General features: G+C 40.4%; 1 protein-coding gene across 1 annotated transcript in view; it reads left to right on the top strand.

The window, feature by feature from the left end:
• Positions 1 to 3848: 3848 nt before the first annotated feature.
• Positions 3849 to 26443, top strand: part of LOC149818493 (uncharacterized) — a 196175-nt gene continuing 173580 nt past the window's right edge. The window contains exons 1-3 of the mRNA XM_089985429.1: positions 3849 to 3941; positions 4578 to 4877; positions 22048 to 22067. Coding sequence (XP_089841555.1) covers positions 3849 to 3941; positions 4578 to 4877; positions 22048 to 22067 — 413 coding nt within the window. The remainder of the gene's footprint in view (positions 3942 to 4577; positions 4878 to 22047; positions 22068 to 26443) is intronic.

Genomic DNA, 26443 nt, shown 5'->3' with positions numbered 1-26443 from the left:
GATTTTGAGTTTATAAAAACATCCAAACAACTTTATAATCCATCAAAATCATATTAACTCCAGGCATAAACATATCCAGCATGTTACAAATATCAAATCTAACTTATAACATGAATTTAAATACGAATCTACATCATTTTTCATTAGAAAATAGGTTAAATTGCTTCTGCGAATTAAAATGGATATTATGAAAGCAAAATAGGGTTTTAAATATGAATATAACATAAATCGAACCATAGAAACACAATTTCATGTTTGATCGACCTATCCTAAATTCTAAACATGTTGAATAATGTAAAATCTTGTACCCTAATGTGAATAAAAATAAATAAAATACTGCACACGTGAATGAAGATCAAAATGCAACAAAGCTCTCTCGAAAACACAAAAGAGATCAAAAATATCTTCCTTAACGCAAATGGTTGTTGTCTAAAGCCAAGGTACAAACCTTGTATCAGATCAAACACCTAAAAACAAAAGAAAAAATGAGTATGATGGGATATCAGATCAAACACCTAAAAAATGAGTTAATCCGAATGACTTTTGTTATCAGGAAAGTCCTTATTTCTCTAACTTGTTTATTGAAATGTTTGAAAATAGTAACAGAGTTTATTGCTTTGCTAGTGCTGACGTTGGTTTTCAAAAATGTTGTTTAACATCTATAAGACTTTAACAACACTTCTCAATTATTAATTGTGATATTTTTAATGACATTTATCTCATACTTCAAATGAGGTTTGCATATAATGTATATTATATATAATATATATTATATATAAAATATACATTATATTCTATGTTGTATATATAGTATTCTATGTTATATAACTTATATTAGTATTATTATATACGGGCTGAGCCAGGCTGCAGGCAGGGCACGGGCTGCCCGGCCCGGCCCAATCTACTAGCATTTAGTCGGATTGCTTTTTAAAATCGGATCCAACTCCGAATCCGATTTCGTGAAGGCCTTTGTTTGGAATTTTACAAGAAAATAGAGGCTATATGTGGAATGTCAGAAATGTGAGGCCCATGCCTGGAATAAGGGGTAAAATGTTGGCCTTAAATGGGATTTTCTCAAATAAATACGAAGGAGAGAGAGAGAGTACTCTAACATAAATACGACGACCAATTGAAAAAAATGTCGTTCCCTTGTTTCCTGAGAGAGAGAGAGCCGAACTATAACCATCAACATTACGAAACGAAAACAGGTTCAACCAACATTGAACCTACCGGGAAACCAAACACGGGCCCAAGACATGCCAAGGAGCCCAAAAAAGGAAAAAAGAAAAGTAGCAAAGCAAGGAGAAAAGGAAGAAATAAACAAGAAACAAATACAGTTAGGCGACGAGCATCATCCTGGATCATGAATGGTCCCTGGAGGCAGATGGTGTTGCAGATCAGGGATGTTGATGCGGAGAATGGCGTATACGTCCGCCAAAATAAGGTTCACCATTTTGTTGAACACTGTCGGAATATGCCGAAAAATAGCGTTGTTGCGAGTCATCCATACGGCCCACCATGACGAGAGCAGCCAGGTTCGCCAAATAATACGCCATTTGTTGGAATGACGAACTTGTTGAGGACCCCACAACAAATCGTTGGCGAACGATTCCTGGCGCACGCTGACCCCCGGCTTATTCCAAGTCACCTTAAAGATGTTTTGAAAAACAGAGCACTCCCAGAAAAGGTGGAAGGCAGATTCTTCAGCCGCCTCACACAACACACATTTACTCGGCAGATGAAATCCGATGGATTTGAGGAAGTTGTCTGCACCCGATCGTGTAAGATTAGCCAAGCCAGGAAACATGATCTCGGAGTGGGACCCTTGCCCCAGATCAGGTTCGTCGGGAACCGGTCCACCCCCGACGGAAGGAGAGCGAGATAGCCTTCTTTTGAGTGGAAAGATCCGTTCAGAGCAAGGTTACGACCAAAGAACTGAGTCTGCGAGTCAACATTGCCATTATAAGACAGAACTGTAGACCATGCTTGGATCCATGATCGTCGAAGCTTTGACATAGTTCGCTGACGCACGCTTGTGGCCCCCACCAAAGATTCCACACCACCGTATTTAACTAGGAGCACGCTTGCACACGGAGACCCAGGTTGGTGTGCAAGCCAGCTCTGCTTCACGACAAGAATCATACTCCTCAGCCGAGGATCCTTGATTCCCAAACCCCCCCTATTTGGGGGTAGTCGTAGAGTGTCCCACCCTATTAGGTGGTGCATGTTTTTGGGACCTCGCCCAGACCACAGGAAGTGCGTCACTACCTGAGCTATCTTCTTACTAACCACCATCGGCATCAGGAACATAGACATAAAAAATTCTGGCATAGCAGAAAGAACGTGCTTGATGAGAGTTAGTCTACCCGCGATAGAAAGGTATGACGCTTGCCAGCTCGATATTTTTTTCTGAACCCTTTGGATAGTGGTACTCCAGGCTGCCGTTGATACACGACTGATTTGAAGCGGCAGACCCAGATAAGAAAAAGAGTTATCCGAAACCGAGCATCCGAATATCCGCTGGCCCATGTCCAACATTGATGGAGGGGCGTTGACCATGGATAGACAACACTTCTCGTAGTTCAAAGATAGACCTGACATCGATTGGAAGAAAAGAAGGACCAGCTTGAATCTTAACATTTGTTGGATGGAGGCCCTTCCGAAGATAATTATGTCATCAGCGTAGGTCAGGATCTGACTACGACACTCTTGAATACCGAGAGATTCAATTAGATCACCCTCCACTGCTCTCTTAACCAAAACCACTAGGCCTTCAGAGACGACGTTAAAGAGTAGCGGAGACAGAGGACATCCTTGTCGAAGACCACGACCAAGTTTGAACTGTTTTCCTTTTACCCCATTGATCTGAAACTGAGATTAGGCATTGGTTACCAGCTCTTGCACCCAGCTAGAGAAACGCCTACCAAAGCCCAAGTTTGCCAACATGTTGAAGAGGAACAGCCAATGAACCGAGTCGTAAGCTTTATGAAAGTCGAGCTTCAGGGTGAAAAAGGCCCCCCCGCTGATCTTTAGGGAGTGCAACACTTCTGTGGCCAAAATGAAGGAATGTTGAAGTCTTCTGTTAGGAATGAAGGCAAACTGTTCCTCTGAAAAAATCCTAGGAGCAATTGACCGCATCCTGTTAGCTAAGACCTTTGCGATAATGCGATATAAACTCCCTAACACTGATATAGGTCTAAACCGCGAGATATCCGATGCGGCTTCCTCCTTAGGAATAAGCGACACAATTGCTAGGAGAGAATGAACCGGCAATCGGCCATTACGATGAAACTTAGCGAAGACACTAAGAATGTCACTCTTAACGCATTTCCAGAATATGCGAAAGAAATCCACAGGATACCCATCAAAACCTGAAGCTTTCCACCCAGACGACTCCCGCACCGCCGAGATGATTTCTTCTTCGGTGAACAACCCCTGAATCGAATTGGATAGCGCTCGATCCATGGACAAAAATAAAGATGAACCCATATTGCCACCTACAGCTTGGTTGCAGGAATACAGGTTAGAAAAATAGTTGGAGACAACATTGATTACCTGATCGCCCGAAAAGGAGACACCATTGATATACAGAGTGTGAATCGCATGTCTTCGATGCCTGTGAGACGCCAAAGAATGAAAGAACCTTGTATTCCCGTCACCCGCTTTAAGCCAAGTCACCCTTGACCGCTGCTTCCAACGAATCTCATCCTTAAGACGCCACGATTGCACTAGAAGAGTAAGCTCGGCCGATCTAGCATTGAGACATTCAATATCTGATGCATTCATATAGGGCGTATCCAAGAGAGACTGATTGATAGAGGCCAGCTCTCGCTCCCAATCCCCCAGATATGCAGATCTTTGTGAAGACCCTGACGGGGAAGACGATCACTTTGGAGGTCGAGGGTAGAAATACCATCGAAAACGTCAAGGCCAAGATTCAGGTGCTTTGGAGGCACAGGAGATCACGCCTCCCTGTCTTTTTTTTCTCTCTCTTTGTGCCCTTTCTTCCTTTTTTTTTTCTTCTTTTCATTTTGTTGGGCGCTTTTGGTTTGTTGGTATTGCTTTTCCGAGGGATTTGTGTTAGGAGCAGGAGGAGAAACCGGTGCTCTGAGTATGAAATTTGGTTTTTCTTTTTCTTCCTTCTCATTTCAGACTAGCGTTTTGCTGATTGGTAGTGACATACCCATCTATTGATTCTCTCTCTCTCTTGATGGAAGGGCTCATGTTTTCGGCTCTTAATTTTCGTTTTATTTTTTGTGGTCTTGCTTTTAGAACAGAAAAAGGGTTCACAAATCCATCTTTTAGCTCCCCTTTGAAGGAATGTCTTGGGTTTTTGGATTACAAACTTTGCATGGATTAAGAAGTTGAGGTTTGGGCCTTTGTGTGGTTCGGCTGGTTTTCTGAGTTTCATCTTTTCGGTCTAATTTCTGAGACGGAGATTTGGTTTATGACGAACTAATGAGTTCCTTTCTGTTGTTCTTTTTGTTTTTCAATGGATTCTTTTGGTCCTATTCCCTCTTTTCAATGTTCCATCCATTGTTTTCTTCTATTGGTTTTGTGGGTGATAGTCTAAATAGAGAATATGGGTGTTATGTTTTCTTCTGGATAAAGAAGGCATTCCCCCTGATCAGCAGAGGCTAATATTTGCAGGGAAGCAGTTGGAAGATGGGAGGACTCTTTCAGATTACAACATCCAGAAGGAGTCCACCCTTCACTTGGTTTTGAGGCTTAGGGGTGGAACGATGATCAAGGTGAAGACACTTACCGGGAAAGAAATAGAGATCGATATCGAGCCAACCGATACCATCGACAGGATCAAGGAGCGTGTGGAAGAGAAGGAAGGCATCTCGCCTATACAACAAAGGTGTGGTCTCTGTGTTTTTCACTGATTGCCGATGGGTTTATCCGATCACTTAGTTTAGAAAGAATTGTGTTTTCTTGGTTGAGCATTTGCGTGTAAGTTTTTGTTTCTAGTGTCCCTTGTTGGATATTATAGGTTACGGATCCAACCCGCAATCTGACCCGGTTTGACACCATGTTAGTGGGTCACATAAGTGACTAGATGATGGAGGTAGTGGGTGGGAGTTACGTGAATGTGGAGAGACCACATTCACGTAACTGCCCAATTCTCCATTATAAATATGGGATTAGGGGCTACAAAGTTGATGAGAGTTCACAGCCATATCCTGCCCAAACTCACTTCTGCATTCAAGCTTAAAGCAGAACAGGGTCCTGCTCACCGTCGACATAAGGCCTGGGCTCATTGTGGGCGTCGACCGGCTGAGGAGAACGCCGAATCACCTACACGATCAATGGCGAATCAAGGTACGCTCCCTGTCTATTTGTTTTCACAGGGTGATCGCCCAACATTGGGTTATGGGCCCACAGCCACGCATTTCCGCTGCGCGTGGCCGTGTAGGGCAATTTGGCGTCGGTAGAGTCGCCATGGGGCGACAACCAACGATTTGCTGCAGACTGTCGCCGTGGGGCGACAGTCTGTCTTCACCGGCAAATGTCACCGAAAAGGGCGACATTACATTCCCGGTTTCATGGTTTCAGGCAAAACTCATAAAAAAAATGTACGTTTTTATACCTGTGATCGGTTATGCCGTCGCCGGGAATATCGTCGGAGCCGTCGCCTGATTCTGTAACCGGCAGATGTAGAAAAAGGGTTTAAAAAAACCCACTTTTTTCTCTGTTTTTCCTTTTTCGTCATAGGGCGAAAGGCTTTTACCGGAAAACAGCAGAGCTGTCATCGGCGGTCTTGTCGGCGCCCTGGATACCCCACCCCATAGCCGGAGTTACCTGCAAAACCGGCGTCAATAAAAAAAAAAAAAATCTATTTTAACCCTTACCTGTCGCCGGGGAGGAGGTGGTTTCGCCGGGGTCACGCCGTGGGGCGATTCCCCGTGGAGGGGCAGCCACTGGCCGGCGGCATCCTTGCTGATTTCACCGGGGCTGCTGCCGGACTGGCAGGTGCTGCCATGCATTTCATTCATCGGAAGGCAACGCCGTGGATCGTCGCCGTGGGGCGACGTCTTCTGTCGGGGAGGGCTGACGCCGGACCAGCGTCACCGTGGGGTGACGCAGGTCGCCGGCATTTACGCTGGTCGCCGTGACGGCAACGTGGGTCGCCGTGAAACCGGAAAAAGGGGAAACTGAAAAACCTTTTTTCGGTTTTCCCTAAAACCGAAACAGAAACCATCAGGTTTCTGTTTTAGGTTTTAAAAATCGGACCGGATCGGGTCCGGAGACCCGACCCGTGGACAGACCCGATCCAAACCCTTTTGGATGGATCGGGTCTGCATTTTTTTACTTTTTGGATCTGACCCGGACCCATAAAGGTTCCGGGTCTGGGTCTGATCCGGGACCATTAAGGACCGGGTCGGACCCGGATCCGGTTTTATCCGGGTCGTACCCGGGGTCCTTTTCGGACCGGGTCGAACCCGGTATCCAGTCTGGACCGGGTCATAGCCGGGTCCATGTTGGTCCGGGTCATACCCGGGTCCATGAAGGACCGGGTCATACCCGGGTCCATTTTGGACCGGGTCGAACCCGGTATCTGTTTTGGACCGGGTCCGACCCGGGTCTGTTTTGGACCGGGTCCGACCCAAGCCTGTTTCAGACCGGGTCTAACCCGGGTTCTGTTCGGGCCGGGTCTGATCCATATTATGTTTGGGTCGGGTCAGACCCGGATCCCATTTTAACCGGATTGGATCCATGCAAAGCAGGATCCAAACACTATTGAGACTGAATCGGATCAGGAACCTGATCCGACCCTTTCCGGAACCGGTTCGGAGCCGTTTTTGATCGGTTCTTTCCAGTTTTTCACCGGTTCCGGGATGCTGAGACCCTGTTTTCATAAATATAAAGAAATACAGGGATTTTGGCATACGGTTATAGGGTTTTATGAACTTTTGTTCATATTATGTATCGGTTTATAAGATTCAGAACCGGTTCGGACCCTTAGATGACCGGTTCGGGGCATTTTCAGACCGGTTCAGAGTGTTTTAAGACCGGTTCCTACATGAGGACCCTGGGTTTTACGCATTTGAGCATGCTTTTGTTATTTTTCATGCTTTATAAAGTATTTATTTTGAATAATGCATGACTTATGCATGTTAATTCATGTATTTAGCATTGGTTAAGTTATGCATACTGATTTTAAGCATGAATTATAACTAAATTTATGATAATTAGTTTATGCATTTGTGTTGTAGTATGAACTGATATTATGTCATGAATATACATGCATTAAAATGTGTGCATGGGTGTGCTCCATAATACGAATAGTTTTTTTTCGGTAAAAGATTTTGATTAACCGATTCAAGTAATCACCAAAGTGATCTGAGTCGTGTTAATTGAGGATTCTTTGAATCGTATTAAGATTCGTAATTATGATTGTGTGTGAATTTATGAAACATCGATTCTACCCAAAGGTAGGTCGTTGTGTTCCAAATTTACACAGGGTGTGATAGTAGATATGAATCCCAGCCCATGAAGCTTGTTCGTACCCAAAGGTACAGTGCTGAATTGCCTCTGGATTCATGATCTACTAGTTTCACCAACTGAAGTCAATTCCTTGAGAATTGAAGAGACGGAGCAATTATGAGTACTATCGTTTTCACCAAAGTGAAACGATAATGGCTCAACTATGCTTGTCTCAGAAAAGGTGAAAATAAAGGGTCTCACTTTTACCTTTTCAACACGAGTCTCGTTTGAGCAATAATAGTAACATCTTTCCATTTTTCATTCCTTTTATCAGGTTCCTTCCATATCGACGGTTCTAGTAGTATCCCTATCTTAGACGGATCGAATTTTTCTGATTGGAAAGAAATTGTGTTATTCACTTTGGGCTATATGGATTTAGATCTGGCCCTTAGAATTGACGAACCTCCCACTCTTACAGAGCAGAGTACAACTGATCAGAAGGCTGCCTCTGAGAAGTGGGAGCGCTCGAACAGACTTAGCCTGTTGCTTTTGCAATCTCGAGTGGCTAAGAACATTCGAGGCGCAATTCCTCACTGTAGGACTGTGAAGGAATTTATGGGAGCCATTGAGGCTCAGTTCGTCACTTCTAATAAGGCAAGGGCCAGTACCCTCATGTCCAAATTAGTGTCTATGAAATATGCTGGTGATAGTCACATCCGACAGCACATTTTGGAAATAAGGAATATTGCGACTCAACTGAATGACATGAAGTTCGCCATCTCTGACTCATTTTTAGTCCATCTGATCTTAACCTCGTTACCTACTGAGTATGGACCCTTTAAAATCTCCTACAACACACATAATGATGAGTGGTCTTTTAATGACCTCTTGAGTAAGTGTGTTGAGGAAGAGGAGAGGTTGAAGGGTGAGAGGGTGCCAAGTGCACATATGGCCTCTCACAAGCATAAACAGAGGTCGAGGCCAAAGAAAAGCTCCTTCAAAAAGAAGAATCAGAAGAGAGCCACTGGGGAGAGTTCAAACTCTCAGGCGAAAGCCAAATCCCAGTTTGGTGGCCCTTCTATAAAGTGTTTCTTCTGCAAAAAGAAAGGGCATAAGAAGGTGGACTGTTTGAAGTTCAAGAAGTGGCTCGAAAATAAAGGTAATAAGTCATTTGTTTCTCATGAGTGCAATTTAATTCATGTTCCATTGCGTAGTTGGTGGATTGATTCTTGTGCCACGGTGCACATTGCCAACTCTTTGCAGGCATTTCTGAACAAAAGGGAACCAACGGAGCATGAAAGAAGCATCTTCTCAGGAAATAAGATGCGTTCGCATGTCAAGAGCGTTGGGACCTGCAGAATTGTGTTGGAGTCGGGATTCATGTTGGATTTGGTCGATGCATTTTATGTTCCATCTTATAGTCGGAGCCTAATTTCAATTTCAAAACTTGATAAGTTTGATTTTGTGTTTAAATTTGAAAAATCTGAACTTATTATTATGAAAAATTCAATGAATATAGGTTCTGCATATATGTGTGATGGTTTGTATCGATTAAGAACCAAACTCCAAATTCAGGAATCTCACTCCATTGAGAACACAATGATTGGCAATAAACGTGGTCTAAAGGATGATCAATCCTATTTGCTTTGGCATCGGAGGTTAGGACATATCTCGAAAGAGAGAGTCCAAAGACTCGTGAAAGAGGGAATCCTTGGATCCCTTGATTTTACGAATATAGAGTCATGTGTTGACTGCATAAAGGCTAAGCAGTCTAACACATACAAGAAAGATGCCAAACGCAGCAATGGAAAGTTAGAAATAGTGCATACGGATGTCTGCGGCCCTTTTTCACCGTGTTATACGGGTGAAAAGTATTTTGTCACCTTTATAGACGATTACTCACGGTATATGTATCTCTACTTATTATCTGAAAAATCAGAAGTCTTTCAGGTTTTTAAGGACTTCAAGAAAGAAGTAGAGAAACAAATCGGTGAAGTTATTAAGGTTGTCAGGTCAGATAGAGGTGGCGAATATTATGGTCGTTTCACTGAGATGGGACAAAAGGAAGGTCCATTAGCGCGGTTTCTAAAAGAGGAAGGCATTGTACCTCAGTATACCATGCCTGGTAGTGCTTACCAGAATGGTGTAGCTGAAAGGAGAAACCGTACGCTTAAAGAAATGGTTCGAGCGATGTTGAATCACTCAAATCTTCCTTTGACCTTGTGGGGTGAAGCTCTTAGGACTGCAGTGCATATTTTGAATAAGGTTCCTACGAAGGCTGTTCAAAAGACTCCTTACGAGTTATGGACAGGTAGAAAACCTTCTTTGTCATATATGCACATATGGGGATGTCCAGCAGAAGCTAAATTGTATAACCCACATATAAAAGCTTTTGATCCTAGGACAACTAGTGGTTTCTTCATTGGTTATCCAGAAAGATCGAAAGGCTTTAGGTTTTATTGTCCATCTCATACACCACAGATAGTGGAAACAGATAAAGCAAGATTTCTTGAAAATGATTCTGTTGGGATAGATGCATCTCAAAATATTAATTTTGAGAAAATGCAGGATTCAGGTTTCTCACCTGCTAAGGATAATGACCCGACTTTCTCTATCATTGTTCCTTCGAGTAATGTAAGAGAAAGTCCAGTCAATAAACATCAATCCCAACTAGATCCGGTTGTTGATGAGGATATACAACAACAACAGGATATAGAGGTTCATTTTGACCCACCTGTAGCACCTGTATGGAGGTCCACCAGAATTAGGAAATCTGCTATCCATCCGGACTATGTGGTGTATTTACAAGAGTCAAATGATTTCATAGACATTGATGAAGATCCCTTCACATTTGCAGAAGCCATTGAAAGTGAAAGATGAACACATTGGATTAATGCCATGAAAGAAGAGCTTGACTCTATGGCAAAGAACCAAGTGTGGGATCTTGTACCTCAACCTAATGGAGTTAGACCTGTTGGTTGTAAATGGGTTTACAAAACCAAAACAGACTCTAAAGGTCATGTGGAGAGGTACAAGGTTAGGCTTGTTGCAAAAGGTTTCACACAGATAGAGGGCATTGATTATAATGAGACTTTTTCTCCTGTCTCAACTAAAGATTCATTAAGAATAATCATGGTCCTCGTAGCTCATTTTGATTTAGAGCTGCATCAGATGGATGTGAAAACTGCCTTCCTGAATGGGGATCTGGATGAGGAGGTATACATGCAACAACCTCCTGGTTTCAATATAGATGACTCAAATAACTTAGTTTGCAAATTGAATAAGTCAATTTATGGACTTAAACAGGCCTCCCGTCAGTGGTATAAGAAGTTCAATCAGGTAATTATGAACTTTGGATTCACTGAAAACATTGTTGATCAGTGTATTTACATTAAGACTAGTGGGAGTAAGTTCATAATTTTGGTTTTATATGTTGACGATATTCTTCTTGCAACTGATGATTTGAGTCTTTTACATGAAACAAAAGATTTTCTTTCCTCTCATTTCGATATGAAAGACATGGGTGAGGCCACTTATGTCCTTGGAATTGAGATCCGTCGTAACAGAACTAAAGGTGTCCTTGGCCTATCTCAGAAATCCTATATCCTTAAGGTTCTTAAAAGATATGGGATGGAGAATTGTTCTCCTAGTTCGGCACCTATAGTGAAAGGGGATAAATTGAGCTTGAAGGACTGTCCTCAGGATGATATTGCGAAGGCTCAGATGGATGCTGTCCCATATGCTTCAGCAGTTGGGAGTTTACAGTACGCGCAGACCTGCACTCGACCTGATATAGCATTTGCTGTGGGAATGCTTGGTAGATATCAGTCAAATCCAGGCATTGCGCACTGGAAGGCAGCGAAGAAGGTCATGCGCTATTTACAAGGAACGAAAGACTATATGTTGACCTACAGGAAAGCTGACCATCTAGAGGTCGTTGGATACTCTGATGCGGACTTAGGAGGGTGTATTGACAGTAGAAAATCCACTACTGGATACATTTTCCTTCTAGCGGGTGGTGCTGTCTCATGGAGAAGCGGAAAGCAGTCTACCACTGCTGCTCATACCATGGAGGCGGAATTTATTGCTCTATACGAGAATTCGTCACAGGCCATTTGGATAAGGAACTTCATTATGGGTCTTGGTATAGTGGACTCTATTGAGAGACCACTAAAGATCTTTTGTGATAATGAAGCAGTCGTGTCCTTTTCAAATAACAACAAGAGCTCAACATCGTGTCGACACATGGAGTTAAAATATTTTGTTGTTAAAGAAAGGACTGAGAATCATCTGGTATGTATTGATACAATTGGGACAAAGGAAATGACTGCAAATCCCCTTACTAAAGGGCTAGCACTGGGATTGTATTCCCAACATGTAAAGGGGATGGGTCTTTTTGATTCCTTCTGATGTATGACAATACATTATGTAATCACATTTGTGTTTATGTTTTGATTCTCTAAAGTTTTGTGTTATTGTTGATTTTGCATAAAGAATCTCTCATATGGGTTAGAGAGAATAGCAGAATAACAATATTAAAGGACCAATAGAATAGGTGAGAGACCAACCTATTCATAAAGGTAATTTCTTTACATGCCTAAGCACTGAAGGTGAATTGTAGTGTAGTACAAGAAAATATGACATTTCATAAAAGGGTGTTCATATCCTTGACTCATACGATTCATCCTTGTGATAAAGGGTGGCATGTGAACCCACATGAAGAATTAAATCGAGATAACGGTATACACCTCGATTTAGTACACTCTTGGTGTCAATGGGGCAAGTGGGAGAATGTTGGATATTATAGGTTACGGATCCAACCCGCAATCTGACCCGGTTTGACACCATGTTAGTGGGTCACGTAAGTGACTGGATGATGGAGGTAGTGGGTGGGAGTTACGTGAATGTGGAGAGACCACATTCACGTAACTGCCCAATTCTCCATTATAAATATGGGATTAGGGGCTACGAAGTTGATGAGAGTTCATAGCCATATCCTGCCCAAACTCACTTCTGCATTCAAGCTTAAAGCAGAACAGGGTCCTGCTCACCGTCGACATAAGGCCTGGGCTCATTGTGGGCGTCGACCGGCTGAGGAGAACGCCGAATCACCTACACGATCAATGGCGAATCAAGGTACGCTCCCTGTCTATTTGTTTTCACAGGGTGATCGCCCAACATCCCTCTGATTTATCGTCTTGTTATTTGGTTTCACATTGTTTAGCTGTTCTGGAATCTGAATTTCTCTTGTCAACCTTTAATTGGTTTGCTTGGTTATTTATATCTTAAATTTCTTCATTTGGTTTTCTATTCAGCTAATTTTCCTAACTGATGTTTCACTTTTTTTCTCCATCATCGGCATTACCGTTACTGTTATATGTTTCCTGCTTCTTCGATTGTCAAGCTGGGTAACTATCCCTAGTTGGGTTCAAACGTTGCACACCTTGGCTACTATAATGCAACTTTTAATAATCTAGCTATCAGTGTAATCAGTTGTTATCTGTGCATTTGATTGTCCCCTTGGATAGCTATGCCCAGCTCCCCTCTTTTATAACTGGTTCATATGATCTGTTTCTCAGTTCTATCTATTTTTGTGTGCTGGTTGTAGTGATGGCATTTCATCTCATCCTCGCTGTAATATGTATGGTGTCTTTTGTAGGGGACACAATCGAGTTCTGTCCTGCTCGTACAAATACCTATCAGTGTACAGTGTACATGCTTTATTAAAGACGGATAATGTTAACTTTTCATCTAATTTTCTATTCATATTTTCTTTCTATAATTTGTCGTAGATGGCTTATTGGATTAGAAAGTTTTGGTGTTTGGGAAATTTTGACATTGACCTTCTTTCACTTTTATTTCTTGACATGTGCACATATTTTTGCAAAATAGGGTGAGATGTTGAGTTGCATGTTGTGTGTGTGTGTGTGTGTGTGCTCGCTTGTGCACATGTGTGTGGGTGTGTACATGTGTGTGTGTGTGTTGCGGGCATGTGTATGCATGGTTGACAAACCAAGAATCTCAGTCAAATCTCAGTTGACCTGCAACTCATGACTTGGCAAGTCAACTCAGCTGACTCGGGAGTTTTTTCTTAATATATTTAAAAGTACAAATTTTCATGAAATAAAACTATATATTTAAAATATTCAAAAAGTTATGAAAATGTAAAAAGAAGAAATATGATTAACATGAGAAATTAGAAGTCACATATCATGTCATTTTTAGTGGTTGTTTTGATAACCAAGTATATCTATGAGTACCAAATCAAGTACAAGTATGTCAATTAGATGCATGTGGAAAAAGTGTAGAATGCTGTAAAATAATAAGGTATTGGATTTACAAATTTAATCACATGGGACATGGAGATATTCAATTAATTGCATCTACTGTTAGATTGCAGCGCATAGGGAGAAATCTGCCCATGTCAAAAATCACAACTTTTCGGTTGTAAAAGGACTTTTTCACCCTTTACACGTGAATTTCCTTTGATATGTGAACTTCCCTCTCAAATATCCAAATATGTGAATTTTCTCCTACACATTTGCGAATGTCCTTATGCTTTCACATTTGTGAATGTTCTGACCTTCACATGTGAATGTCCAAATGTCTTCCTGCTTGTGCTCCTATGTGATTTATAGTAAAAAGAGTTTGTTGAAAAAAACTGACACTCCAAAAGCACGATGGGCATTTGGCAATACTTCAAAAGTATCACTAAAGCCTTTAGCAAAGCTTTTGCCTTTCGTGCCGCTTCAAAAGTACATATTTGGGAGAAAATCGTAAAATAAAAGAACGCCGTTTGCATATTTTGGGATAAAATTTGCATATTTGGGAGGACATTTGCATAAAATTTGCTATCTCCCTGGTTATAATTTTGAACAGGGTGCCTAAGAGTGAAATTGGTCTGAACTTTTTAATCTCAATCTCCTAGGTTATTTAGGAAAGAGGACCAAGAGGGATTCACCCCCATCTCCCTGGCAAACATGAGTTTCTATAAAGATCGTTAAACACTGCCATAAAGTCTCTCTGGCATGCTGGCCAAGCCACCTTAAAAAATTCAACAAGGAATCCGTCCACCTACGGGGCCTTGTTGTTGAGGAGTTTTCATTTTGTTTGCTTGACTTCATCTACCAATAAACCCCTGTTCACGAAGTCTTGCACCCTCGAATCAAAACAACCCATGGGGGTCTCACTTATGTCAAGAGAGTCCTCACCCATATTGGAGGTAAAAAAAAGTCACTAACGTATTTTGTTGCCTCCCTTTAGATTTCATCATTCTCATAAAGATGCCCTCCAATTGACAAGGCCAAGTGAAGTTATTTCTTCTAGAGGAAGCGAAAGAACTTAGTGTTTTTATCGCCACAACACATCTAATGTACTTTGGATCTTTGCTTCCATTTAATCTCCTGCCTTGCTCTTCATTCTGATATATCATCGATCAATAGCTTTTTCCTGTCATTTAATCCCTCCACCTCATGTGCATCACCCCGCCATGCTGCCATCTCCCTCTGCATTAAACACAGTTCCTCTATCTGCTTGAATCTCACAACCCCTTCTCCTTTGGATCACTCAATTAATCGAGTTTTTATGTGGTTTATTTTTTTGTGAATATAAGAACAGCCTAAGCGGCTACCTGCGGGTGGGCTCACCATCCTTCTATGCTTTCAACCAGCTTTGGGTCCCTCAACTACCATAGTTCAAACTTGAACCTTCGATTGCTCATCCATCTTACCTCCCATTCGAGCATTATTGACATGTGATCCGAAATGGATATAGGTGCCGCCCCATGGTGGCTCGTCCATCACGGAGTCGCTCCCACCACCCCTACTCACAATGAACCTTTCAAATTTCTGCTTGCAAGGGTCTCTTCTCCTGACTGACTAGGTATAAATGTTACACCAACCTTGTGAAAATGGATTTCAGAAAAGAGATCTCAAGCCTAGAGGCACGTTCTTAAGATCGCTATCTTTAGAACTTCAATCGCCCCACTTCGGGAAGACCGAAGATGCGAAAAGGGGTTTGATGCGACTGAGTTCCCAGGATACAACTAGGCTTGAACCTCCAGAGAGTCACTGCTTCTCAAGGACAGATGATCTCTACCACACTTGTACTCTGCAAGCCAAATCGAGAAGAAGAAAGAAGAAGATTTTTTTTTTTTTTTTGAGAGTCGTAAAATTCTTGTATATTCAAAAGACGAAATAGAAGATATTTATAGACTTTTAGAGAGGCCAAAACGTTTTGCGATAAATGAGATTAATGGTCATAAATCTGACGGTTTGAAAATAGGACGAAAAAGACCTGAACGGTCACCCACCTTTGACTGTCAATCAAAGGCCTCCAAAACCGCCCAACAGTCACAATGCAACATTAACTCGATATGCATGCAACTTAAAGCTTTTCAAACGGCCAGATAACTCAAACCGAAAAACAAAACGGATATTTTCACCTCATAAGCACCTCGCACCGCTGCGAGCGTGCAAAGTGCAAAGTGCCACATTGCGCCTCAAGCGCCCTTGCGCACGCGCGTGTGCGCGAACGGCGCGTCCGTTGCTGCACGATGCACAGCAACGTCCGCAATCCACCTAAAGAATCAAGGCTTACCAAAGTAAAGAATAGATAACAAGCTCTCTATTTAAACCTCTTGAAAAACTTTTCTCTCTTAGATATGGGACTAAACTTTTTCAAAACTCTTTTGGTTGTAATCATTAATATTTTAAAACTTTCCTAACAATCCCCCACTAGTTTTAAAATATATTTGGCTTGCATAGAAACTTATGCATTAGTGAGAGTGTCTGCATGACTTGAACCCCCACTATTTGAAAGAAAACCTAAATTAACCAAGGTGCTAAGTGGACTTACCTTGAACTTAGCTCCTTATATTGTTAACGGAGTTTTCAATCATACATAGGTTTCCAAAAGTATGATTGTGTGGATTTCATGTTGGCACATTTAGAGCCTTGTGCTTTCCTGGATTCATGAGTGCTCTAGAGAATTGCCAATTCTCATAAGAAACGGTTCACATTTCTACACTCATATAGGTGAGTTTGTCTAGGTGTACTGTAACACACACCTTAGCCTTAAGGCCTACAAACTCATTAAGAGCTATTAGCTCAACCCTCATATTAGTTACAGCTCATGAGCACACATCAATAATGGGCTTACATAAATATGCTCAATATCTGTCATTCACCAATTCATTTCCCATTGAACCTATGCATGTGGGATCTCCAGCGCTCTAGGTTGGGTATCCTTAGGTGATGACTTAATTGGCTTAATTCCCATTCCCCTCGAAGTTTTATTGATGACATCTCTCGAAAGGCCTTTCGTAAATGGGTCTGCCAAGTTTTGACATGACTTCACATATTTCAATGAAATAATATTGTCATCAATCATTTGTTTTATAAAACTGTGTCTTAGACTAATATGTCTAGACTTCCCATTGTATTTCATATTACCTGCTTTACATATAGCTGATTGGCTATCACAGAACATTGAAATAGCAGGTATAAGCTTCTCACCTAGTGGAATATCCACTAGCATATTTTTAAGTCATTCAGCTTCTCTACAAGCATATGCCAAAGCAATAAACTCAGATTCTATTGTAGAATGAGTTATACAGGTCTGTTTCTTAGACCCCCATGCAATTGCTCCTCCTCCAAGGGTAAAAATCCAACCACTCGTAGACTTGGAATCTTCAAAGTCAGTATTCCAACTTGCATCACTATACCCTTCAATAACAGCAGGAAACTCGGTATAGTGAATTCCATAGTCTAAAGTATGCTTTAGATATCTAAGAATCTTGTTCACTGCATTCCAGTGTTGATGACCAGGATTATTAGTGTATCTACACACTTTACTCATTACATAGGCAATGTCAGGCCTTGTGCAGTTCATTGCATACATAAGGCTACCTACAACACTGGCATATTTTAATTGTTTAACACTAGCACCATCATTAGGAGTCAATTTCATATTTGGATCATATGGGGTGCATGCTGGTGAACTATTAAGATATCCATACTTTGTAAGAATTTTCTCAATATAATGTGATTGACATAATACAATGTCATTTTTATTTCTTATAATTTTGATTCCTAAAATAACATCTGCAACACCCAAGTCTTTCATACAAAACAAGGAAGATAAAAATCTTTTTGTTTGATTTATGCATTTACTATTGTTACCCAAAATAAGCATATCATCAACATATAAACAAATAATAATAATTGAGCTACTATCTACTTTACTGTAGACACATTTATCCGCATCATGAATTTTAAAACCATTATGCACCAGAGAACTATCAAATTTTTCATGCCATTGCTTAGGGGCTTGCTTTAATGCATATAAGGATTTCTCAAGTTTGCAAACTTTGCGCTCTTGCCCTAGCACTACAAAACCTTTAGGTTGCTCCATATATATCTCTTTATCTAATTCTCCATTCAAAAAGGCCGTTTTCACGTCCATTTGATGAATTTGAAGCTTATATATGGCAGCCATGGCAATCAGAATTCTAATAGTAGATATTCTGGTTACAGGAGCAAAAGTATCAAAATAATCAATACCTTCTTTTTGTTTAAAACCTTTTGCAACCAAACGTGCTTTAAATTTATCGATTGTACCATCAGCTTTTAATTTCTTTTTGAAAATCCATTTGCAGCCAATAGTTTTGCAACCAATAGGTAAATCCACTAATTTCCATACATTATTAGACATAATTGATTCTATTTCATCATTAATAGTTTCTCTTCAAAAGGCAGCATCTTGAGAAGACATAGCCTCTTGAAAAGACACAGGATCATTCTCAATTAGAAATGTATAAAAGTCAGAACCAAAATTAGTTGGTTTTCTAATGTGTTTACTGAGTCTAACTTCAGTTTCTGGTTCATCAACACAATCATTAGAATATTCAATCATGTCATTTACAGGAAGTTCATCTACTATAATCCGGCTGCCATCAAGAAGAGAATCAAATGCATTTTTATGTTTTATGAAAGATGCATCTCTAGATTCTATAATAACATCATTAACAATGTCCAAAAATCTATATGCTTTACTATGTTTAGCATACCCAACAAATGCACATTTAAATGCTTTAGATCCAACCTTCTTCCTTTTATTTTATAGAATTTTAACATATGCTAAACAACCCCAAACACGAAAATAACTAAGATTAGGTTTCTTACCAAAACACAATTCATAAGGTGATTTATCAGATTTGGAATAAGGAACTCGATTAAGAATATAACAAGCAGAAAGTATAGCCTCTCCCCATAAGTTGGAATGCAAACCCGTATTAAGCAGCATAGCATTCATCATTTCTACAAGTGTTCTGTTTTTCCTTTCTGCTACTCCATTTTGTTCAGGAGTTCTAGGAGCTGACGTTTGATGGATAATACCATTATCTTCACAGAATTTATCAAATTCTCCACCTAAGTATTCACCTCCTCTATCTGTTCTTAAATGTATAATATTTGTTTTAAACCTATTTTGTACTTCAGCTAGATAAAGAAGAAATTTGGAAAATGCTTCAAATTTATGTTTCAACAAATAAACATAACAAAATTTTGAGTAATCATCTATAAAGGTAATAAAGTACCTATTGCCACCACGACTCAAAACATTATCCATCGTACACACATCAGAATGCACTAATTCAAGCAATTTATAATTCTTTTCTACACTAGGAAACGGGAGTCTAGTTAGCTTAGTTTAAATGCATGTCTCACACTTATGTTTATGTTCTATTCTCACATGACACGGAAGAAGACCAAAGTTATTCATATTATGAATGCAACGAGAATTTATATGTCCTAATCGTGAATGCCAGAGAAAATAGTAGTCAACCATATAAACAGAAGTAGTAGCTTCATTTATGCTCATCTTGAACATACCACCAGTGGCAAACCCTTTTCCTACAAAGATTTTTCCTTTGGTCATAGTTACAATCCCAGACTTAATAACAATCTTAAAACCATTTCGTGACAGGAGATCTGTAGAGATTAAATTTTTTCGAACTTCTGGAGCATAGTGGACATTCTCAAGTGTTAGGACTTTCCCGGAGGTGAACTTAATTTCCACACTCCCTTTTCCCAGCACTTTAGTTGAGGAAGAGTTTCCCATAAAGAGATTGCATCCTTCCCCCACTACTTCATACGACTTGAACAAGTTCCTGTCGTTTGCCACATGAACAGTGCTTCCAGTATCCAGGTACCAGTCTTTATTTGCAGCCACCATAAAGGTTTCAGAGATTACAGCAACAATCCTCTCCTCTGACTCATTTGGCTTAGGATCAGTCCTCTTCCGTTCTCTAGCAAAATGGCCAAACTTGCCACAAACATAACAACTAATTTTCTTTTTATCAGTTGGCTTTTTCCCTTTCACAAAATTCTTTTTGATTTTCTGGGTTTTCATGATTTTGCCACCCTTGTTACTAACAAAATTCACTTTAGGATAACCTTCTTTAGGACTCGAATTCTTTTTGTCACGAAGACGAGTCTCTTCCTCAATTCGGATGTCCTTAAGAAGGCCATCTAAAGTAATTTTCTCATTTTTATGTTTTAGGTGATTCTTATATTCTTTCCAGGAATCCGGCAGCTTCCCAATGATGACAGCAACTTGGAAGTCATCATCAAGATACATACCTTCTCCTTTGATCTTATAGGCCAGTATTTGCATCTCATGAATTTGAGCAAGTATAGGCTTATCATCAACAATAGAAAAATTAACATACTGATCTACGATAAACCTTTTGTTACCAGCATCTTTTGCATTGTACTTGATCTCGGAGAGCATTCCACAACTCTCTAGCCGACTCCAATGGTGAATACAAGTCAAAGAGAGAATCGGCTAAAGTGTTCAGGATATGCCCTTTGCATCGGTAGTTCTCAGTAAACCACTTCTCTCACTCTTTCTTCTGTTCTTCTGTCTCAACTTCTCCAGCAGCGACAGTGGGATAGGGTTTTTTGAGAACATAGTCAATATGCAGCTCGGATAGCAAGAAATAGACCTTTGATTGCCACCGCTTGAAGTTTGACCCATCAAATCGATCGAGTTTTTCGAGGTCACGGCTAAGCAGATTGATGGAGTTGGATGTCGAACCAGAGGCCATAATGAAGTTCTAAAATTGTTACACCAACCTTGTGAAAATGGATTTCAGAAAAGAGATCTCAAGCCTAGAGGCACGTTCTTAAGATCGCTATCTTTAGAACTTCAATCGCCCCACTCCGGGAAGACCGAAGATGCGAAAAGGGGTTTGATGCGACTGAGTTCCCAGGATACAACTAGGCTTGAACCTCCAGAGAGTCACTGCTTCGCAAGGACAAATAATCTCTACCACACTTGTACTCTGCAAGCCAAATCGAGAAGAAGGAAGAAGAAGAAATTTTTTTTTTTGAGAGAGTCGTAAAATTCTTGTATATTCAAAAGACGAAATAGAAGATATTATAGACTTTTAGAGAGGCCAAAACGTTTTGCGATAAATGAGATTAATGGCCATAAATCTGACGGTTTGAAAATAGGACGAAAAAGACCTGAACGGTCACCCACCTTTGACTGTCAATCAAAGGCCTCCAAAACCGCCCAACAGTCACAATGCAACATTAACTCGATATGCATGCAACTTAAAGCTTTTCAAACGGCCAGATAACTCAAACCGAAAAACAAAACGGATATTTTCACCTCATAAGCACCTCGCACCGCTGCGAGCGTGCAAAGTGCAAAGTGCCACATTGCGCCTCAAGCGCCCTTGCGCACGCGCGTGTGCGCGAACGGCGCGTCCGTTGCTACACGATGCGCAGCAACATCCGCAATCCACCTAAAGAATCAAGGCTTACCAAAGTAAAGAATAGATAACAAGCTCTCTATTTAAACCTCTTGAAAAACTTTTCTCTCTTAGATATGGGACTAAACTTTTTCAAAACTCTTTTGGTAGTAATCATTAATATTTTAAAACTTTCCTAACAATAAAGTCTCCCGAGATCTGTAAATCCACCATATCCAACTCAACAAAATCAACAAACTGCCGCATACTGCTAGTATATCTTTGTTCTCGGTTGGATTCATAGGTACGTAGAAAATTAAAATTTTTAGTTATGCACCAATTTGCCAAAACTCTTTTACCCTAACAAGTTAAGCTCATCCTGAAAAGCTCTTTTTAAAGCAAATATAGTTGGAGCATATACTAATGTGAGCATTAAAAAAATGCTTGAATTTAGCTGTTCAAAATACACCATGATCGAAAATAGGCCTTTGTCCATAACCATACCACTAATACCTTCCCTTCAAACCACCAAAATATCCCCTGATATGCCAATCGAGGAAATAAAATCAAAAGAACAACCTCGCCAAATTTGTGCAAGGAAACTGACTTCAAACATTTCCATCTTTGTTTCCGAAATACAAACAATGTCCACCTACTACCATGAGTAATGCAATAACGGCCCCCAAACCATATCTACCTTCCATTTTAAAAAAGAATGCCTCCCGTTCCCACACCCTCATGATTTCCCCCCTTCCATTTTAAAAAAATACTTCTTCCATTCTCCAATTGTTTTGCACCTGGCCTTTAATGCATGAGCACAGCGAACGAGGAATCACCTCCCCCTGCCACTGCTGGAGGGGAACCAACTCGACGATCGGTGAGCTTTCTTGGCCAGACGAACTGGCACCAACAACGGCTTCCTTTCGATGCCAAACCAACCACTGATTCTTGAGGCGGGGCTGCCATTGTTCAGCGATGGCCTTGACAGCCTTGCAGACCCGCTGGTCCCTACTGCCCCCATGACAACAATCTTGCTGGGGGCTGATGAAGTTGTGGATCCAGAATCAGATCCAAGTCCAACAAAAAAGAAGAAAAAGTGATGAGATTGAGATCCGGGATTCAATTGGATCCGTAGTTAGTATTTAAGATTTGAATTTCTGTTTTGGGTTTGCTTTCAAATCTTATCCAAAATTCATGGTAGAGTTGGGGTTTTAGTTTTTTATAAATACTTGTTATGAGAGAGGGATTAAGGGGAGTTAGAATGATTAAAAATGGCTATTTTCTTGAGTTTTATGTAATTTTTAGTTTTCTTTGCTTTTTTCAATTTCAGTGCATATAAATAGTGTAACCTAGTTTTATGGTAAAATCAAGCACACTTGATTTACATCAGTTGGTATCTTGTGACAATGTCATGAGGTGTTCAAGAAAAGAAAATGACAGAAATCATGGTTGAAGCAAAGGATAAAGTAACAGATTGGCCGACGAAACTAATATCCTTGAAAGCGACTATGGTGGAGATCAGCAAAAGTCTTGCCATGCTGGGATGAACAATTCAATCAAATTAGGAGAAAAACACTATGTTTGAGGCGTTCATGCGATGATTATACGTGATTCGTGGGAAGACACCCATGAAACAAAGGTTTTGACCCTTGGTAACATCCCACTAATGAGCAGCGAAAACGCTCGAGAGACTGCCAAATCTTCCTCTTTGGTACAAAACGATGACAGAGGTGGGCCTCATCCCTCTCCTTCTTTTCTGGCTCCTCCCTTCACGGCGACTCCACACCCTCCCTTTTTGGCCACCTTTATCACCGCTTGGAGGACCAGCCCCGACACACTCAGCTCTTCCTTGTCGGTGGATGAGAACTGACAAGTACCCGTCGCCCTGGCTGATGGGCTCGACGGTGGGTTGCAACTCACCGTTCGACCCTCCATGGACTCAGCAGCCATCGTGCTGGGGCACCCCATTGTCAAATTACCATTGTTCGGTGGGTTGCCGTCGGATAGGGTAGGCTGACAGGGGCAACCACCGACAGACGGCCCTGGGCCACCGCCCCCCAAGCGGCGCCCGACTGCTCATAGGAACCCCTCACACGGGTTCCTGATGTGAATAGGGTTTCGTGGGAGGGTACCCAGTTCATCCTAGGAACCGGTTCTCATAACCGGGTCACGGCAATAACGGATTTCAACACCCAGGACTTGGTTTCGGGTATTTGGGCCTCAGATCATAGCCAGCTTTCATCGGGTTTGACCCCAGACGCCCTACTTTCGGGTAGTGTAAGTCCAGTCCAAGGTATTATACCTCCAGATTAGACCCAAAACCTTGATTTTAGTCTAAATAATTAGATGCAAGCCAAAACTAGACCTAATTGGTCTCAGATGGAGCTCTAGTTCCAATTCAGACCAGCAGACCCAATATAATTTTTGATATGGATCAGGTCTTAACTAGGCCTTTTACCCTCAAAGCTCAATCCAATATCTGACATATACCAATCCAATTCGACGATCCAATATCCTCTTTCGATTGTGATCCGGTTCCAAGCCCGATATCATTGCCACCCAAACTTAAATCCGACCCATGAACCGAACCTCACCCAAACCCAAAATCAACCTCTTGAACACCAAACCTACCCACAACCACACATGTATCCTAATTATCCCCCACCTAGGCCTACACAATTAGGGATGGTAGTGGAACGGGGAAAAATGGGATTCGACTGAACCTGCCCCGTTTGGACTGGAGATGGACATAAAACGAGGAATGAACCGGGGCTGAAGGTGAAAATCAAAACTTGTATAGAGATGAAGGCTGGATGGACTTACTCTTGCCCCTGCCCCATCACCGATCCCCATTAATGAAATTATTAATATATCTTTATATATTATAAAATCTTCATATATATACATATGTTCCTAATCTTAAACATTTCCTCTCCTTATTTTCTTCTTAATGCTCTTAAAATAGGAATAAAGTTATTTTGAGACGGGGATGGGGACAGCATCAGGAATGGGTCTAAACCAGTGTTGTGAGAGGCGTACGCCTCAGTACCTGAAGCGTACGCCTCAGAGGCGAGGCGCACGCTCAAGGTACTGAGGCGTTGCTGTGATGCGCTTAAAGCTAATATAAAAAAAAAAAACTGACTGAGCATTAAACAAAGGTCGTTCTGATGCAGTCGAATACGCATTAAATTCAATCGGCATTATCATTTAACAATGTACGCTTGGCAATAAATTTGGGAGAAAAGTTATCACAAATTCAGTCATTCTTATGTTGTGAGAGGCGTACGCCTCAGTACCTGAGGCGTACGCCTCAGAGGCGAAGCGCAGGCTCAACGCCTCGCTTCGCCTCATCGCATTTAACAACCTTGGTCTAAACACTTCCACTCCTTATTTTCTTCTTAATCCTCTTAAAAGTATATGCGAAAGTCGTACTGGATTTGTAGATATACATAAGAAATATTTACTTAAAGAAAGTTCACACATTTTTTGTGACATTCTCGCACATGATTTGCAATGTACTATATTTACAAAAGGACAAAACTATTATTAAAAAAACTGGGAAAAAGATTTTGGATGTGAGGGGATTTAAGCAAATTAGGGGACATTTTGAAAAATGTGCCATTTTTACAAGGACAATACAATTATTTTACGAAGAATATGTATCCTTCTCTTTGTATATATATATATATATATATATATATAGGTAGGTGCTTTTTTTTCCAGTTGATTTACAAGGAATCCCCCACCTAGATCATGGCTGCTTTTTCTGTTTGTTGTCAATAGCATCCAATTAGCCTCATTTTATATACATTTGAAAACTGTCTTAAGCTCCTCTTTGAAAGGAGACAAACTAAAACTTTTATAACATTTATTCTTTTGCTTCTGTTGTCTGTGGCTTCTTGTTCATTTTTGTTGTGTAGCGGTTGTATTCTTGTGTTTTCTCTGTGCTATTGTGTAACTTGGGTATATTAATTTATTACCTTCTGTTTATATTTTCAAAATAAAATCTGCCATTAAATGGTAAATGTCATATATTGATAATCTGTGTTCTCCCACACTTTTATTGAAAAAATCTTGGCAAAATGAATAATTTTTTAAAAATTTATAAACTGAAGTTAAAAATATGTAAAAAAATTACTCAAATGTCAAAAGCAATAAATATGTCTCATCCATTGTTTTAAAAATGAAAAAGAAATGAAAGATGGGAGAGTCCAGAGGCCGAAATAAATACTTTCTTGCTTAGGATTAAGTTACATTCAGTATTTATTGCCATTAATTAGTTAGGAGAAAAAGATTGAGAGAGATGTGAATGATAAAATAGGATTATCAGCCAAAGTTTTTTAAAATCATTTATGAAACATAAATTATGATATTTTAATTTTAAATTATCACAACATTTTGAAAAATATCGTGATATTTTAAATGTTAGAACTGATGAAAAGATATCATAATATTTTTTTAAAATATCATGATATTTGTGACTGTGCTTATACCTTCTTCCATTGCCTTAGTTTTCTTTTACTGCAAAATTCAATTTTATGTTTTTATGAAAAACAGCTGCATTACTTGAGTTTTATCCTTACATACTTGTAATCACCATTGATAGCTGCTAACTTTTGTTTAGTTGCAAACTATGTTGTCAAAAGTGATACGTGGTTACCTAGTCAACTGGTACTGCCTACCCTACTTGTGTTCGCATAATCCTCCCAGAGCCAATCCCTAGTTAGATAGCACAGAGTAGGATGACATTGTTTTTTATTTTTGAGGTCTTAAATTAATCCTATGCACTTAATTCCTATATGCTATTTTTTGTGCTTATTTTCTTTATTACTTGAGAAAAATGATTGCTTGGGCCTTGTTAGGGACTGTTGCAATCGGATTGATGTCAACATATATTCTTGTTAAAACCCACACACATACATGTGCACACATGCATACACAAAAATTTGCGAGTCTCTATTACAGCTCAATGTTTCCAGAAGAGATGTTCTTGTAAGAGTAAATATTTAGTGCTATGCTGCTATTATGCATTTTAGAGCATACTAGGATCAGCATAGAGAATCTAGTACAAGACTAATGTGTGTTGCCAATTTGCCCTTATCTTCCCTTTTTAAAATTTTTCACAAGGTCTATTATGTTCAATGATAAAATGATTCTGGGGGTGCGCTTCTTAGGAGCCTTAGGAGGTCATTGTTAACATAATTCCTGCTTGCATGAGTAATTCAAACCATTTTCTTCTTCCTAGGTGTTGAT

The sequence above is a fragment of the Nuphar pumila genome, chromosome 13, assembly GCF_984573655.1.
Source record: "Nuphar pumila chromosome 13, dmNupPumi1.hap1.1, whole genome shotgun sequence".
Taxonomy (NCBI): Eukaryota; Viridiplantae; Streptophyta; class Magnoliopsida; order Nymphaeales; family Nymphaeaceae; genus Nuphar; species Nuphar pumila.
Note: the sequence above shows the minus strand (reverse complement) of the source record. Positions and strands in the feature narration are given on the sequence as shown.